This window comes from Arachis ipaensis, chromosome B9, assembly GCF_059453495.1.
Source record: "Arachis ipaensis isolate K30076 ecotype BB chromosome B9, ASM5945349v1, whole genome shotgun sequence".
NCBI classification, from domain to species: domain Eukaryota; kingdom Viridiplantae; phylum Streptophyta; class Magnoliopsida; order Fabales; family Fabaceae; genus Arachis; species Arachis ipaensis.
Genome location: NC_142444.1, coordinates 53,488,763 through 53,505,835, shown reverse-complemented (window position 1 = coordinate 53,505,835; position 17,073 = coordinate 53,488,763). Strand labels below are relative to the sequence as shown.

The 17,073-nt window shown below is 41.4% G+C and overlaps 3 protein-coding genes across 3 annotated transcripts; 1 reads left to right on the top strand and 2 right to left on the bottom strand.

Moving 5' to 3' along the window:
* Nucleotides 1-878: 878 nt before the first annotated feature.
* On the bottom strand, nt 879-1,417 carry LOC148544678 (uncharacterized). The gene is made up of 2 exons (XM_088498977.1): nt 1,271-1,417; nt 879-1,151 (listed from the first exon to the last, which is right to left on the bottom strand). The coding sequence occupies exons 1-2, from the start codon at nt 1,415-1,417 to the stop codon at nt 879-881; spliced, it is 420 nt and encodes a 139-aa protein (XP_088355103.1).
* Nucleotides 1,418-3,879: 2,462 nt separating this feature from the next.
* Nucleotides 3,880-5,067, bottom strand: LOC107615455 (uncharacterized). Its single transcript, XM_016317516.1, has one exon. It carries the CDS (start codon nt 5,065-5,067, stop codon nt 3,880-3,882), a length of 1,188 nt encoding a protein of 395 aa, XP_016173002.1.
* Nucleotides 5,068-13,786: 8,719 nt separating this feature from the next.
* LOC148544677 (uncharacterized) lies at nt 13,787-15,453 on the top strand. Its single transcript, XM_088497788.1, has one exon. The coding sequence runs from the start codon at nt 13,787-13,789 to the stop codon at nt 15,296-15,298; it is 1,512 nt and encodes a 503-aa protein (XP_088353914.1). The 3' UTR covers nt 15,299-15,453.
* The last annotated feature ends 1,620 nt before the right edge of the window (nt 15,454-17,073 follow it).

Here is a 17,073-nt window from a genome sequence, read left to right as displayed (position 1 = left end):
TGATGAACTTGTAGAACTTGTAACTTTTAATACACTTTGATAGTCGCTTGGTCGGCATATGTTTACCGTCTTTTTCCGCTTATTCAACAGTGCGTTTTTGTTCTATTTTGTTACCGTTTTGTTGGTATTGGCTCGTCGCTCGTGTTTGTTTACCATTGTGTTGGTAATTTTGACGAAGCCAAGTCGTGGCTTCACTATCATTGTAGCTGTTTGTTATGGCGTTAACTTAGTCGGTTCCCGGGGTGATCAATCCCGGGGTACCGTGTCGATGTCCCGTTTGACATGTATTGTAAGAAATTTGTTGTCATGGGATGTATAAATGGGGAAGAGTAAATTTAACAAGTGAACATTAATCGATAGTTGAACAAGTCTATTGCAATGATAAGTATTTAACAGAGGTAAATTCTTTGATGGTAAAGGGGAACCCGAGTATTACTGAGCTCGTCATATCGCCTACTCGGTGTGTCTGAACTAAGAATAAAACCTTCTTAAGTTACCTGCATTCCATGTTCTCGGGACTTCCTTGCCATCAAGCATCTCCAATTTGTAGGCGCCATTGCCAATCACTTCTTTGACCCTGTAGAGGCCTTCCCAGTTTGCCGCCAGCTTACCTTCCCCTTGAGTCGGCAGCCCGATGTCGTTGCACCGCAGGACGAGGTCATTTTGTTCAAATTCTCTCCTGAATACTTTGGTGTTGTAGCGCATGGTCATTCTTTGCTTTAGTGCTACCTCTGACAAATGGGCCATCTCTCTAGCCTCATCTACTAGGTCCTTCTCTACAGCTTCCTCCACTCCCTCCAAAAGTAATCGTGGGCTCGGCTCGCCGACCTCAACGGGTATCATAGCATCAACCCCATACGTAGGCGGAAAGGGGTTTCTCATGTGGACGATTGCTCGGTCGTTCGGTAAGACCAGAGAACTGAGGCGAGTTCGTCAGCCCATGCACCCTTTTTATTATCCAGCCGCTTCTTGAGGCCTAGCAAGATGACCTTGTTTGCGGCCTCAACTTGGCCGTTCGTCTGAGGATGTTCTATAGATGAGAACTTTTGCTTTACGCCCAAACCGGCGAGGAACTCTATGAACTTCTTGTCAGTGAACTGCGTCCTGTTATCAGAGATAACGACTTCCGAGATGCCGAATCGAGTTATCACCTGTCTCCACAAAACTTTCGACAATTGGATGAGGATATACTGGCCATCGGCTCAGCCTCTATCCACTTGGTATAGTAGTCGATAGTGACTATGAGATGCTTGACTTGCCCCGGACCAACCGGGAAGGGTCCCAAGAGGTCGACTCCCCACTGTGAGAAAGGTCGGGAAAACGTCAACAAGCTTAACTCGGAAGCCGGCGCCTTATAGAAATTGGCGTTCTCCTGGCACTTGACGCATTTCCTTACGAATTTTTTGGAGTCCCTCATCATTGATGGCTAGTAATAACCGGCTCTGATGAGCTTTTTTGCTAGGGCTTTGCCCCCGATGTGATGACCGCAGCACCCCTTATGGACCTCTCTAAGCACATAGTCCGTTTGGTCAGGGTAGGCACTTTAGCAAAGGTTGGCTGAGTCCCTTTCTAAACAACTACCCTTGTATGGTCGCGTATTTGGCCGCCTCCCTTCTCAATGCTTTGGCCGCCTTCTCGTTGTCGGGAAGCTTGCCGCTTTCCAAAAAGTCAGTGATCGGGTCCATCCAGGAGGGATTTATTTTTATCAAGTGGAGGGTGACTGCTGGTGCCTTTATCAAACCCTGAATGAGAGACTGGTTGCCGGCCCCTGGTTTTGTGCTTGCTAGCTTGGACAGGAGGTCCGCCCGTGTGTTCCTTTCTCTCGGAACGTGTTGGATCGTGACCTCCTCAGATTGTTTGCTCAACTCTTTAGCCTTCTCCAGATATTTCTGTAACAAGGAGTCTCTGGCTTGGTAGGTCCCGTTGACTTGAGAAGTAACGACCTGCGAGTCACTGCATACTTCTAGCCTGGTAGCGCCGACTTCCCGTGCTAAGGTTAAGCCACCCAGAAAGGCCTCGTACTCTGCTTGATTGTTTGATACTGGGAACTCGAACTTGATCGACTGTTCGTATATGACTCCAGCAGGGCTCTCCAGGATGATCCCGGCACCTCCGAACATCTGGTTGGAGGCCCCGTCTACGTGGAGCCTCTACCGTATACTCGTCATCTCGGTTGGGTCCCTTGTTACTTCTACCAAGAAATCGGCCATGGCCTGCGCCTTAATCGCATGCCTGGGCTCATATTGCAAGTCGTACTGTGACAGCTCGATGGCCCAAGTCATCATTCTTCCCGCTAAGTCGGGTTTCTGCAGTATCTGGCGGATTCCCTGGTCTGTCCTCACGACCACCTGATGACCTTGGAAGTACTGTCGTAATATACGGGAAGAGGTCAGGAGTGCGAGTGCCAACTTTTCTAATTTACTGTATCTCAACTCTGCTCCTTGCAGTGCTTTGCTCACGAAGTAAATTGGTTGTTGAACCTTCTCTTCTTCCCGCACCAAAACCGCCGCCATCGCTTCATCCGTTATGGCTAAATACAGGTAGAGCGGTTTTCCGACCTTGGGCTTCCCGAGAACGGGTGGTGTTGCGAGAATCTCTTTGAAATGTTTGAATGCTTCTTCGCACGCCGGGGTCCATTCAAATGCTATCCCCTTTTTCATAAGGTTGGAAAATGGTAGCGCCCTAGCAGCCGACGCTCCGAGGAACCGTGATAGTGTGGTGAGCCTCCCTGTCAACCTTTGGACGTCTTTAATGCATCACGGGCTCTTCATCTGGAGTATTGCTTCACATTTTTCCGGATTGGCCTCTACCCCTCTTTGGGTTATCATGAACCCCAAGAACTTTCTTGCTTCCATGGCGAAAGCACATTTAAGTAGGTTGAGCCTCATGCTGTGTTGTCGGAGGGAGGCGAATACGTTTTCCAGATCTCCTACGAGGTCATCAGGTCGGGTGGTCTTTACTAAGATATCATCGACGTATACTTCCACCGTTTTGCCTATGAGGTCGCTGAATATCTTATTCATCAACCTCTGGTAGGTGGCCCCTGCATTCTTCAGCCCAAACGACATTACCTTGTAGCAGTATGTTCCTCCGGGCGTTATGAACGCTGTCTTCTCCTCGTCTAGCCAGTGCATCGGTATCTGATTGTAGCCAGAATAAGCATCCATGAAGCTCAGATACCGATATCCTGCTGCCACGTTGACGAGCGCATTAATGTTGGGTAAGGGGTAGCAGTCCTTAGGGCACACTTTGTTGAGATCGAAGTAATCCACACACATCCTCCATTCTCCTCTGAGCCACCGGTTTGGCCTCCGCCTTGACGGCCAAGTGGTGTGACATGAGTTGGGGGTCTATCCCCGGCATGTCGGCTGGCGTCCAAGCAAACAGGTCGCCGTTAGCCCTGATCATTTCTATTAAGGTCTCCTTCAGGTCGTGTGGGAGGTTTCTGTTCACGAAGGTGAACTTCTCCTCTGTGTCGCCAACTCTGAATTTCTCTAAGTTCCCTTCCGGTTTGGGTCTGGGTTTGTCATCGACTCTAGCATCCAGTTCGGCAAGGAATACTCCCGATGCTTCCTTGGACTTCTTCCTTAATGAGAGACTGGCATTGTCGCAAACGACGGCCGTTTCCAAGTCTCCTTTTATAGATCCCACGGATCCGTCATCCACGATGAACTTCATTACCAACATCTTTGTACTGATCACTGCCCCGATATCATTGATGGTCTTCCGTCCTAGGATGATGTTGTAGGCCGTGGAGTCTCGCAGAACCACGAACTCAGCCATTACTGATCTTCGCCCCTGTCCTAGTCCTACGGATGTCGGCAGGGAGATTATCCCGTCTGGCTTGATGAAATGGTCGCCTAAGCCTACAACATAGTGCTAGTGGGTCTTTAAGTCGGAATCCCGTAGGCCCAAGGCATCGAACACATTGCGAAACATGATATTCGAGTCAGCCCCGGTGTCTACGAGAATCCACTTGATGAGGCCGGTTCCCACTCCGGCCGTGATGACCATGGGAGGCCTTTCCACGACCTCATCGAACCACTGGTCTTCCGGACCGAACGAGATGGGTGGAAACCTCTTAGAGCTTCGCGCGAAAGATGAGGAAACCACCAGGACTTTGGCGTCTTTCTTGTGTGCCGACTTCGACCATGGGGCTGCGTCTCTTGCTGTTACCACGTTCACTATGGTAAGGCCGTGTTCGTTGTCGTCCGGTTCATGACGTCGCTTCACTGCGCGGGTCTTGTCCTCTCCTTCACGGTCGCAATCTCGTTTCCTTGGTTCCCTGATGAGGTGGGAGAATTCGGCTAGTTTTCCGTCCCAGATAGCTTGTTCTAACGTGTCCTTCAGGTCGAAGCAATCCTGCGTCTTATGTCCATAGCCCTTATGATAATCACAATAGAGGATCTTGTTCCCCCCGGTTCGGTCCTTTAGAGTACGGGGCCTTGACAAAATTCCCTTCTCGGCTATCTGCTGATAAACTTCTATGATGGGGGCGATGAGGGGGGTGTAATTGGTGAACTTTCTAACCCAAGAAAATGGCCTGGATGTCTTTCCCGGACCGCCGTCTCTGGCGTGCTCCTTCTGCCTTTCTCCACCCCCGTGCTGCCGAGGTTGATTGTAGGAGGGCTGCCACTTGTTGGCAGCTACGACTTGACTGACTTCTTCATCGTTGATATATTCCCTGGCTACGCTTTGGATTTCCTGCATCGTCCACACCGGCTTCGTCGTGAGATGCTTCCTGAAGTCCTCATTCAAAAGTCCATTCGTCAAACATAGGCTAGCTACTGAATCAGTTAGCTCGTCGATCTCTAAGCACTCTTCGTTGAACCGGTCTAGATATTTTCTGGTCGGCTCGTCGGATTTCTGAGTCACCCCGAGTAAATTGATCGGGTGCTTTGCCTTTGCAATTCTGGTAGGAAATTGGGCCAGGAAAGTGCGGCTGATGTCCGAAAACCTGGCCACCGAGCCCTGGGGGAGGCTGTTAAACCACCTTATCGCAGGTCCCGCCAGAGTGACCGGGAAGGCGCGGCACCTCACTTCGTCTCCCTCTCCCTCCAGGTTCATCCTGGCCTCGAAGGTCGTAAGGTGCTCCTACAGGTCTTGGATTCCGTCGTACCTCATGTCCGTCAGCTTATCAAAGTGCTTTGGTAGCCGGACCTCGAGGATGGAACGATGAAACGGGGTTGCGCCCAATATCACGGGTCGCCACGTTCTCCTTGGTCTTCCCCCGTCGTCTTCCCGGTCTCGCTCCGTGGCGCGCCTTCTTTCCTGCCGGGTGTATATGATGGGGTCGTGGCGTCTTCTTGGGTGTCCTTCTTCCTCCCGGGCGCTCTCGGGTTCATATCGTGGGCTAGGCGTTCACCGGGAGTGACTTCTCGGAGGAGAATGGGAGTAGATTGATTCGAGAGTTTGTTGGCGATGTTCCTGATCTGCCAGCTAGCGCTCCAGGTTCTGCATCCTGTGATGCAGTTCCTGCATTTTTCTAGCGCTATTGCTGCCTGTTCCCCCAAAGGGGCGTCTTTCTTGAGATCGTGAAGATAGCTCGGTTCGTCGTGGAGGGGACCTTGTGCGCTTCCGGGAGGAAGCCACCGAGGCTTCCCCTCTGTGCTCGGCCCCACGGCCTGGTCCTCCAGGGCCTAGTACGACATCCATTCAGGCGTTCCCTACAGACGGTGCCAATGTACGGTAGCTCGGGTACCGGACGATTCGAGGTGGTACTTCGATTGGTAAAATGGGGTCCTGCCTGGTACTGGGTCACTGGGTTAGAGATGGAGTAACTAACGTCCCGAGTTCTTCGTCTGGAGAGGGGGGGTGTCACCTGCAAAGACACTCTGATGCTCTAGTCAGTCAGGTGTACAGGCAAAAGTGAGAAATGGGGTATGTGACGTACCTTGGGGGAGGGGTAGGACCCTCCCCATATATACTATGTCAGAGGCGGGTCCCACAAGGGCAAACCCACCTTCCTCGAAGGTTCCTAATATAACTGTAGTAAAGAGATGTCAAGGACGCGTGTCCGGGTCGGTGGTTGAGCGCCTCGCACCCGACCGTTCGGTCGGGTGGCCTATGGGTCGGGTCGGCCCACGGGACATTTGGACCAGGCTGTAACAGAACCCAATTAAGAAAAAGGTATAAGAATCCAATTAAAAATTTGGTGAAATTATAGAGACCGACAGAATAATTAAACCTATATATAAATATAACCAAATACATATGTTGATTATTTTCTTGAAAAATGTGTGAACAAATGTATATATATAAATATACTTAAATACATCACAGCTAATTTAATTACCGACTTTTAATATACATGGATCATTTTTACTAACAAAATAATTAATCAAAGAGGTAAATACTAAATCGGTACTCAAAAAATTTTGACACTGACAAAATAGTACCTGACTTTTGTTATTAATAAAATGTCCCTGAAAGCTTTTAAAATTTGACAAGCATGCCCCCGAGCTTGCCGGAGCATATCTCTAGTGAGCACAATGCTTATGTGACTACCGTGTTTTGATGGCCTGGCAAACCACCTAACCTTAATCTCTCCCTTCCCAACGCACTCCCCCCCACCCTCCCAAACGGACTCTCTTGCTCTCGCACTCTGACCCTTTTGCTTTCTCCAACAACAGTGATGGCATTTCTGATGACGAAGATGGTGGGTTGGTTCTCCAACAAAGATGGTAGATTGGTTATCCAGAGAGGTAATCGGCGATTCCACCATGGTTCCTTCCTCTCTTGGCATTTTCCTTCCTCTCTCATCCACCATGGTTTCTGCAATAATACCCAACCCACACATGCCCATGGGAGTCCTCACAGTTATTCTTCTTCTCCGAACTTCTCAACCGCGCCATCTGTAAAAATAGAAGTTTTTACGAAAACTGCATAAGTAGAATATAATAATTTAATTACCCGGAATAGGTTCAAAAATATAAAAGTGTTTTTTTTTTAATATAAATGTGAGATTCGGATTTAGTGGATTTTTTTGAGTGGAAAAATATTTTCTTTTAAAAATTTTCGAGTAAAAACGCGTACCGATAGATTAGCCGGCAGTACCAGCTTATGTCTGTCCAGTGCTGCATGAGAGAGAATAAAAATAGTAAAAAACCTTAAAAGAGTTTTTGAAATAACAAACCGGGCGCGTATTCTAAAGGTTTTGGCCTAAAGTTAGGCCAAACGAACCAAAAATGCTACGCGGTTGGACCAGGCCCAAGTTGAGCCCAAGATAAACATATATAAAGCCTTAAATTAGCCAAGAAAGCTCATTTTCAGCACATAGAGGGAGAGAGGGGCGCTGATTTTGAGAGAAGAGAGAAAGAAGAAGAGCACTATCCACTCTCTCCTTCTTTGAGCCATGTCTTGAGCTACGGTGCTCGGATTGACGAGCCGGTTGCGGCCACGCGAAGCTCTCGTCTAACTCTTCATTTCTATCTAGACAAAGTAGTAAGAAACTCACTCTTTCCTCTTTAGTTTCTCTGCCCTATGTCATTTTCGAAAATGGCCTTTGGGTTGTTGAGTTTCTTTGTATTCTTGTTGTTTATGTGTAATCTAGCTTGGGTGAGTAGTGGATTTTACCCGAAAACTCGTTGGACAAGGTAAGATATTACTAAACTCTTGTGTTTAGTTGAATGTCATAAACCCTAGCTTTGATTCTTATTGGTTTTCATGATATAGAGTATTCTTGGTCTTGTTTGGTATTGAGTGAAGACTTGAAAGCTTGTGGTAAAGTGGTTTTGTGCGTGGAGGATAATCGGCCGAGGTATGGTTTCAGTTTTCTTTATATAGTATATAATGTTTCGTGAAACTTAGCCTAGTGGACCATAAGATAGGATTGAATGATGTTGGTGTATGCTTAATTATATGTGGATTTATGTTGTATGATGGAGATGAATATATGGAATGTTGAAGTGAGCAATATATGAATATGTTGATGATTATTGTGTGTGATGATGGATATTTATGAGTATGATGACGTAATATTGTGAAGATAGTGTTTGTGATGTTACAAATAGATTGGTAAAAATTGTGAATAATGGTTATGAGTGTTGATTAAATTTGATGATTGTGATGATTTTGATGGTTGATATTGATTAATAATGTTATTGAGATTTATTGGATATATGAGTTATTGACTGGAGAAGAGGAAATATTGAGTGGAATGGTTAGACATTGATTGAGGTACATTGGGTCTAGATTCAGTGTGTTTTGGTATTGAAATGGTTGAGTTTGGAATATTTGAGTAAGTTTTTGTTTTGGATTGGTTTTCAGAGTTTTGGAAAAGCTAGAAAAATGTCACTTTTGGTAAAAACCTATTTTTGGTGAACTTTGGCGGATCATAACTTGAGACTCGGATACTAAAATTGAATGATTTTTATTTTAAATTAAAGATGATTTCAAGAGTTTTAAATTGATATAAAGTTTGGAGAAAATGGAGTTTTGTAGACAAAGTTATGAGCGTTCAAAGTTTGGTGTTTAAAACTGAAATTCTACAGTATTTAATTTTTCTGGGTCTGACACAGCATGCGTACGCGAGCAAGGTGCTTGCGTACGCGAGCACTAAAATTGAGGGGTTACATACGCGACCACCTGCACACGACGCGACCAACCCTTTTGGGTTTGGTATCTCGCGTATGCAAGCAAGGTGCATGCATATGCGAGCAAAGAAAAATGCACCCACGCATACGCGTGACTCCTGTTTTGTTGAAAATGTGTTTTTCTTCATTTTTAAGGACTCTCTAGCTTTCCAAACTCCCTTAACTTCTCCTTAAGACTTATGGCTAGTAATTAGGCCTAGGATTAGTATAGATGGGTTTATGTTTGAGATTTAATGGATTTATATACGAGTTTTAGAAGATGATGACTTAGGCTTGGTATGTCAGTTGGTGGTTTTATCCTGTGAACTAGTGGGGAGCTGATTTGATGATGAAATTGAAATATTGATGATGGACGATGAGATTGGAATGAATATAAATAGAGTTATGCTCTGAGCTGTGCTGTATTACTGAATTGCTATGATTGGTAAGTCACTATGCGCCTCAGACAAGGGCTGTGGCAGTCTCCTGCTTGCCTGAGGTAGTGGTGCCATTGTAGGGGCCGAGGCAGTCTCCTGCCGACTTTGAGATGTGAGGGTTGCGACAATCTCCCTCTCACATAACCTTTCTGCTGCCAGAGTAAACTCGGGCACTATAACCCGAAAGAGTGTGACGGGCACTATAACTCGCTGGGTGCAAGATAAAGTAAGAGTGAGCAGAGCACTATATCCTTGGTCGTGCCAGAAAGGCAACATCATCGGAGATATGTCGGGTTAACATTTTGAACTGACAAGTGATATCACAAGCCAAAATAGGGTAGACATTCATCATATGCATCTTCTACATGCTTTCTTGATTTGGTTACTTGAGTTATGCCTATTTGAATAACATGCCTAAATGCTAGTTGATCTACCTGTTATATTTGTATACTATTTATGTTTTACTTATTTGCATTAAATGTGTTTTACTGGCGTTAAGGAGGATCGGGAGGCGGTGGCGATGGGATCGAACGGAGGTTTGGTTGGCGAAGGCTGTGGGATACAGCAATGTGATTGGTATTAGTTGAAAATCCCTTAAATTTAGATAACCCTATTTATGGTGTTTGGTTTAAGTTATTTATTTTGTTAAGCTTGAATATCTGTGATGTGAAGTTCTAGGATTGCCTTTGGCGTTCCGAAACCTTATATCGTATATATTGGGCACTGTTACTATACTGAGAACCTCCAGTTCTCATACCATATTTTGTTGTTGTTTTTCAGATGCAGGTCGCAACCGACCTCGGTGAGTTTGCGGACGGTGACAGAGCGGAGGATCTTTTATTATCTTGTATTTTGGTTATTATGCCATAGTTCTCTCACTTTTGTTATTATATTCTGTTGCCCAAGGGGCTTACTTTGAGAGATTAAGTTGTATAAGCTGTTTTAACTCAAAAATTCTGTTATGTCTGTATATGACTAGTCGGCCTAAACCCTGCAATCCGTAACTAGTACTTTATGTCTATCATACTTATATATATATATATATATATATATATATATATACACCTATCTTGACTATTATTATATTAAGCCTCATGTTGTATCTGGTGCCTTTACGTTTTTAGTTATCGCGTGTGAACGCTTCACGCTTTGTAATTCCGCTTATGTGATTTTGAACTCTATTCCTTCATCGGGCTCCTAGTATTTATTATTTCTTTCTATATTTAATAATGTAAAGAGTTTTAGAACTGTCGTGACGCTTTGTTATCCTTCGCTCTACGGCTAAAGGTAAGACTTAGGGTAACGGGATGTTACACCATCCTCTCAGCACCTCAATCGCGTCGTGCCTCTTCGATTTATGCTGCCTTAACCCCTCATGCTGCTCTCATTGCTATCCACTCAACCACTTCCCTCATCCCCTCGGTGTGGTCTTCTCTGCTCATCCACCACTAGTGCAACCTTCGCCACCGTCTTCAGGAACCATGGTGGAGTGAGGGAGGAATAGAAACACCAAGACTAGTTTCAAAAATATAAAACCCTAAATATTATTACTTCACAAAATTCCAAATGCCATCCTTGAATTTTGAAAAGAACAAATGATTATTCCATATTTAAACTCACCAAATGTCTACTGGAAGACGACGACACGGGAGACAACAGAGGGGCCAGAGAACTTGGTGCTGCTGGGAGAGTGAGAAGGGAACTTGCTCTGCTGATTTCATTTAGGAATTAGGTATTTTGACAGTCTATAAATGGAAGCTTAGAGAGAAAGGGAGAGAGAAAGAGAGCGGGATAGATTCGACGATCTCTAGAAAGAGAGTGGCGTTGCGCAGGTAAAAATGGATGCTGCATTGCGGAGGGGGAAGAGTGCATTGGGGAGGGAGGGAGAGTGTGTTGGGGAGGGAGGGGTTAGGGTTAGGGAGTTTTTGCCAAGTCAACAACATACGGTGACCACGTCAGCATCATGCTCACCGGAGAACACGTTTGTCAAATTTTAAAATTTTTTAAGGGTCATTTTCTCAATAATAAGACTTAGGTACCATTTTATCAGCATAAAAATTTTTTAAATACCAATTTGATAATTACCTCTTAAACAAATTATACTAATGATAACATGAACTAGCGTGTTTACAACATTTATTAACAAAAATTTAATAATATTATTAACAGAAAAAAATATACTTTGTATTCCCAACATATTTGTGTAATTTCAATTTTAAACCAAATGTTATAGAATATTTTAAGTGTCTCTAAAATGAGTTTAAACAATTTTGTACTCATTGGGTATTCTATTTTTATAAACAACTAGATTAATACATATTAATATGTAAATAAAAGTTTGATCGACTTTAATAATATAGACTTTAATAATACGTATGGAATAAAAAGTATTGACCGATTTTAGTAAATATAAAACATATCACCACGCACGTAAATAAATAAATATTTTTTTACATATAACTTAAATGACAAATATATTTTTTTTTCAAATAAATAAATATAAATGTATAGCCACATAAAAATAAGGTAAATTGCATAAATAAATAAAGGATAACTTAATTTTACCTAATTATAATTTTTTTAAAATGGTTATATTTCAGTCCTATACATACTTTTTAGGGTAAAGTATTAAATTGGTCCCCTAAGTTTGGGCGTAATTCTGTTTTGGTCCTTAAGGTTTAAAGTATTCTATTTGAATCCAAAAAAGTTTTATTTAGCATCAATTTAGTCCTACAGTGAGGTCAAAATTAAATAATTAACAAAATATCCTATATAACAACAGTTCAAGAACAAAATCGATAATCTGGAGAACAAGTACAAGCTCCAGAGGCACAAAATCAACCATTGATGCATCAATACATTTATTTATTATTTTTTTTAGTTTTGTAGAAAATATTTTATTTATATTATAAAAAAATAATAAATAAATGTATTGATGTATCAATGGTTGATTTTATGCCTCTAGAGCTTGTACTTGTTCTCCAGATTATCGATTTTGTTCTTGTACTGTTGTTATGTAGGACATTTTGTTAATTATTTAATTTTGACCTCACTGTGGGACTAAATTGATGCTAAATGAAACTTTTTTGGATTCAAATAGAACACTTTAAACCTTAAGGATCAAAACAGAATTACGCCCAAACCTAGGGGACCAATTTAGTACTTTACCCTACTTTTTATAAATCGCTATAAAATATAGAAGTTTCAAAATCTATACATAAATCGTTGTAAGGCGTAGAGGTTTATGTGAAAATTGACTACCATTATAAACCGCTATAAAATATAGAAATTTATGTGAAAATTATCATCATAAATTCTTACATGGTGTAGAGATTTATACGAAAACAGACTACCATCCTATTAGAAGTTTAGCAGTTTACATGTTTTCTTTTATTTTTTTTTTTTCTAATTTTGTGCTATCTCTCTAATTTAACGTCTATCTATCAATTAATGATTTTTTATTAAAAGAATACAATAATTCTAGAAAATCAAATTTTGTACGTAATCAAATCCAATCAAGTCATGATATAACATTCTTTTCTTCTTTGTTCGTTTTTTTTCTCTTTTTTTTTTCTTTCCCCCCTCACTCTTTCTTTTTTTTTTCATTTGATTGTTTTTCCTCTTTTAGTTTCATCTTTATCCTCTTCTTCTTTCATCATCATCATCATCATCATTTTCGTTATCGGCATTGTTTTCTTCTTCTACTTATACGTTTTTTTTCTTGTTCTTATTTATCTTCTTTCTTTGTTTATTTGTTTGTGTATTTTTAAAAATTTTATGAAGGAAAAGAATAAAGAAGAAAATCAAAACACAAAAAAAAATGATGATGATAAAAAAGAAGAAGAACAAGAATGACACAAAAATATTTTATATAAAATATAGAAATAAAATAGAAATGACACTTAAATTTGCTATAGAACACAAAAAGATATACCATGATAAACACAAAAATTAAATTAATCTCTATGCCACATTACAAAATAATTTGTTGCTTAGGACTTAAGAGTATATAATTTAAGTTTAAAATAAATTTATTTAAATAAAATTTTTTATTTTTGAAGTAAAATATAAGAAGATATAGAAAAAATTTTGTATCAATAACAAAACATGAAAAAGAAGAAAAAGAACATGTTGGGAGAAAAAAAGATAAAATATGAAAAAAAGAAGAAGATATATTGGAAAAAATTTTGATATCACTGTTGAAAAATTTCAGTATTGTTTTTATTTATGATAACTTCTAATTAATTAAGAAATTTTTTGTGTCACTGTTAAAAAATTTCAATGTCAAAATAAAAAATTTCCTATGTCAAGTTTATAAATTTTTGGTATTATTTTTCTAATAAATTTTATACAATTCAAAACTCCTCTTTTCCTTTTCTTCATCATCATCGTCATCTTCTTTTTCATCTTTTTTTTTCTTATTTCATTTTCTCATCATTTTTTTTTTTGTTTTAACACTATAAAAAATAAAAACAAAAGAAAAATTCAAATAAATAAAAAAATAAAATATTGCAATATCATTAGAAGAAGGAAGAGGAAAAAAATCACAATAATAACAACAGCAATAAAAAAATAACAAAAAAGAGGAGACACATAGAGAAAAATAAAAAATGTGAAAAAGTACATGATTCACACGCATTTTTCTTTTATTTAACATATGTAATAGATGAAAAATTAACGTTGAAGACCACTAAAAAAGTTTAATCATCGATCACTTATTCAAAAAGACTCTTGAAAAATACATAAGAAAGAGTACGTACTCCGTACTCAAAGAGAATGAGAGAAGGAGAAAGCGGGGGCGAGCGGTTGAGGGTGAAACACGGTGAGGAAGATGGCCATGCCATCGGAAGAGATAAGGGGGAGAGCGTGGGTGGGTGTGCATCCGGTGTTAAGGAGGGTTCTTCTCGAGAGGGGTTAGGAAAGCCATCCAAGGTCTCTTTTAGAGATAAAGTCATTGGTGCAGAAAAGTCTAAGGCCTTTGCATTAGTAGGGTCTTTATCTGAGGATGGTATCGCGACGGTGACAGGTAAGCAGGGTGATTCTCGTCCACCAAGTGTCAGTTTTACCAAGGAGGCAAAGAGCTGTCTAGCTGAACCTTATAAGGAAGCCATCGTGATCAAGGTGCTGGATAAGTATTATGGCTACACGGCTCTCATGCATAAGCTCCGGATAGTATGGCGCATCAAAGGAGGGTTTGATTTGTTGGATGTGGGATTTGGATATTTTTTGGTTAAATTTGATATTGCTGGGGATCGTGAGAAAGTCATTCTTGGTGGCCCGTGGTTGATAGACGGTCACTATGTTGCAGTAAAGCCATGGGATGTGGATTTTAGGCCATGCGAAAAATCCTTTGGATCAACGCTGGTATGGATTCGAGTCTCGGGACTTCCAATTTGGTGCTACCAGGAACAAGCAATGCTGCGAATTGCTTCTGCAATTGGGATTCCGGTGAAAGTAGATTTGGCTACTAAGCTTGCAGAAAGAGGAAAATATGCCCGAGCTTGTGTTCAAATTAATCTTGAGTTGCCTGTAATCAAACATATTATAGTGGAGGGTGTGACTTATGAAGTGGAGTACGAGAGTTTACAGTTGATTTGTACTACTTGTGCACGGTATGGGCATGATAAATCGCTGTGCATGGAGAAGGAGTCCTTGGAAGGAAACATAAATTCCTTTGGTGATGGAAAAAATAATGAAGCCCCAACACTAGTGCCACACAACAATCATGAGATTCAAAAAGAGGCTGAATCAGAAGCTCGTGATTTGGGTGAGAAATTAGGAGTTGTTAAAGGGAAGGATGTGGTTACGGAATCATTGGCTCCTCACGTGTCTGATGGTCTTGTTAATGAGGCATGCATGGATGATGGAGAGGGCTGGCAACAAGTGCTGCGTAAGAAAAAATTTACAATGGGCCAGTCATCAGGTTTGAAGGACCAAGATGGAAAGCAGCACAAGTTTGGTTCGAGAAGGATTCCAAGGCCCAATTTGCATGGTGATGGAGGAAAATCAACTGGCATTAGGATGGGGAAGCAAGAAAAACATGAAATTGCGCCATCTCCATCGCGCAGAACTCCTGTACGTCGTGGAATTTCTCTACGGAAGCGTCCTCGGCCTTCCTCCTTGCAGAACTCGCCAGTTGATAAAAATGGTGGCACAACGGAGGAAACCTTAGTAGATGGAAGCATGGCAAATGCAGTGTCAGGGGGTCCAAAGGTGGCAATTATTGAGGATCAGAGTGTGCCAGTACCGCAGGACAAACCACCTATTGAGGTTGGTGATTCTGTTTAGAGTTTATGTTCTTATTTATTCTGTCCCTATTATTTATGGATAGTTTAAATATGATTGTTTGGAATATTAGGGGTGCTTCTAATAAGTTAGCCCGGGTGCATTGTAAGGAACTTGTTAGGAAATTTAGACCTGTTTTCTTTATTGTGGTTGAAACTCACTCCCCTTTTCAGCATTTAAAATTATTTTGGGAAAGGTTGGGGTATCACTCTGTTGGTATAGTAGAGGCAGAGGGGCATAAGGGAGGTATTTGGTTTCTATCCTCTATGAAGGGTGTTTGTTGTAAGTTCATTGATGCTTTTGATCAAGGTGTTACTGTTGAGGTTCACTTTGATAATTTAATTTGGAGGTGTAGTGGTATTTATGGCAGTCCTCAATTTAATAAAAGGGTTCTCCTTTGGGATTATCTTGTTGCACAATCCATGGTTTTTCAAGGACCTTGGATTGTTCTTGGTGATTTTAATGAAGTCAAATTTTCTCATGAATCTAAGGGCTGTCAATTTTCTCATCAAAGAGCAGACATGTTTGCTACTTCATTAGGGGATAGTGGTTTGTTTGATCTGAAGACTATCGGGAGGCAGTTTTCTTGGTACAGGAGGGTGAAAAATTATGTTGATGTGGCAAAAAAGCTTGATCGAGTCTGTATAAATAGTAGTTGGTTATCTATCTTTCCAGAGGCTTATGCAGAAGTTTTAAATAGGCTTCAGTCTGATCATTGCCCTATTCTGGTGCGTTGTAAAGGTCGTCCTCAACCTAAAGGGAATCGACCTTTCCGATTTGTTGCTGCTTGGGCTACTCATCCTGGGCATAAAGATATTGTGAATCAGTCATGGTGGTCTAGTAATAGAGGAATTCATGGCAAGCTTTCAGAAGTACAGAAGAATTCACTAGAGTTTAACTCGAAGGTATTTGGTAACATTTTTGTTAAGAAATGTGAATTAGAGCAGCAGATTAATTATTTACAAAAGCGTTTGGAAGTGGTGGATAGTATTTATTTGCGTCAGAAAGAGCAACAGTTGCTTGATGATTATAATAATACTCTAGTGCAAGAAGAGCTCCTATGGTTCCAAAAGTCCAGAGAGCAGTGGGTAAGGTTCGGGGATAGGAATACAAGATTCTTTCATATTCAAACTCTTGCGCGAAGGAAGCATAATAAGATTCATGGCCTTTTTCTCAAGGATGGAGTGTGGGAAACTGATCCAGAGGTTCTGAGTCAAGAAGCAGAGTCTTTCTATAAAAGCTTATTCTGTCATTTGGATGATGTTGATTTGGGTTGCCTTGGTGATGTGCCTCTTCCTTCTCTGAATGAGGAAGCTTGCAATAATCTTACGGCACCAGTTACTATGAAGGAAGTCAAAACAGCTGTTTTTCACATGAACTCTTTTAAAGCTCCAGGTCCGGATGGGTTTCAAGCTTTCTTCTTCAAAGAATATTGGGAGATCATTGGTCTTGATGTTTGGAAGATGGTTAAGCAGGCATTCTCCGGTGTTACTCTTGATCCGAGAATGTTGGAGACTTTACTGGTTCTCATTCCAAAGGTTGAATCACCGGTATCTATGAAAGATTTCAGGCCGATTAGTCTCTGCAATGTAGTTTACAAGATCATCACGAAGGTCCTTGTTAATAGGCTTCGTCCTCATCTTGCGGAGATTGTTGGCCCGCTTCAAGGAGGATTTATTCCGGGACGAGGAACTCCTGACAATATCATTATTGCTCAAGAAGTCCTCCACTTTATGAAGAAGACTAAATCAAAGAAAGGCACACTGGCCTTTAAGATT

Bases quoted from the DNA above. Each gene is read 5' to 3' on its own strand.
- LOC148544678 (XM_088498977.1), bottom strand. From the start codon at position 1,417: ATGAGGGACTCCAAAAAATTCGTAAGGAAATGCGTCAAGTGCCAGGAG. The intron at 1,152-1,270 runs GTTGGTCCGGGG...TTGTGGAGACAG, and splicing joins ACCTCTTGGGACCCTTCCCG to GTGATAACTCGATTCGGCAT.
- LOC107615455 (XM_016317516.1), bottom strand. From the start codon at position 5,067: ATGAACCTGGAGGGAGAGGGAGACGAAGTGAGGTGCCGCGCCTTCCCG.
- LOC148544677 (XM_088497788.1), top strand. From the start codon at position 13,787: ATGAGAGAAGGAGAAAGCGGGGGCGAGCGGTTGAGGGTGAAACACGGT.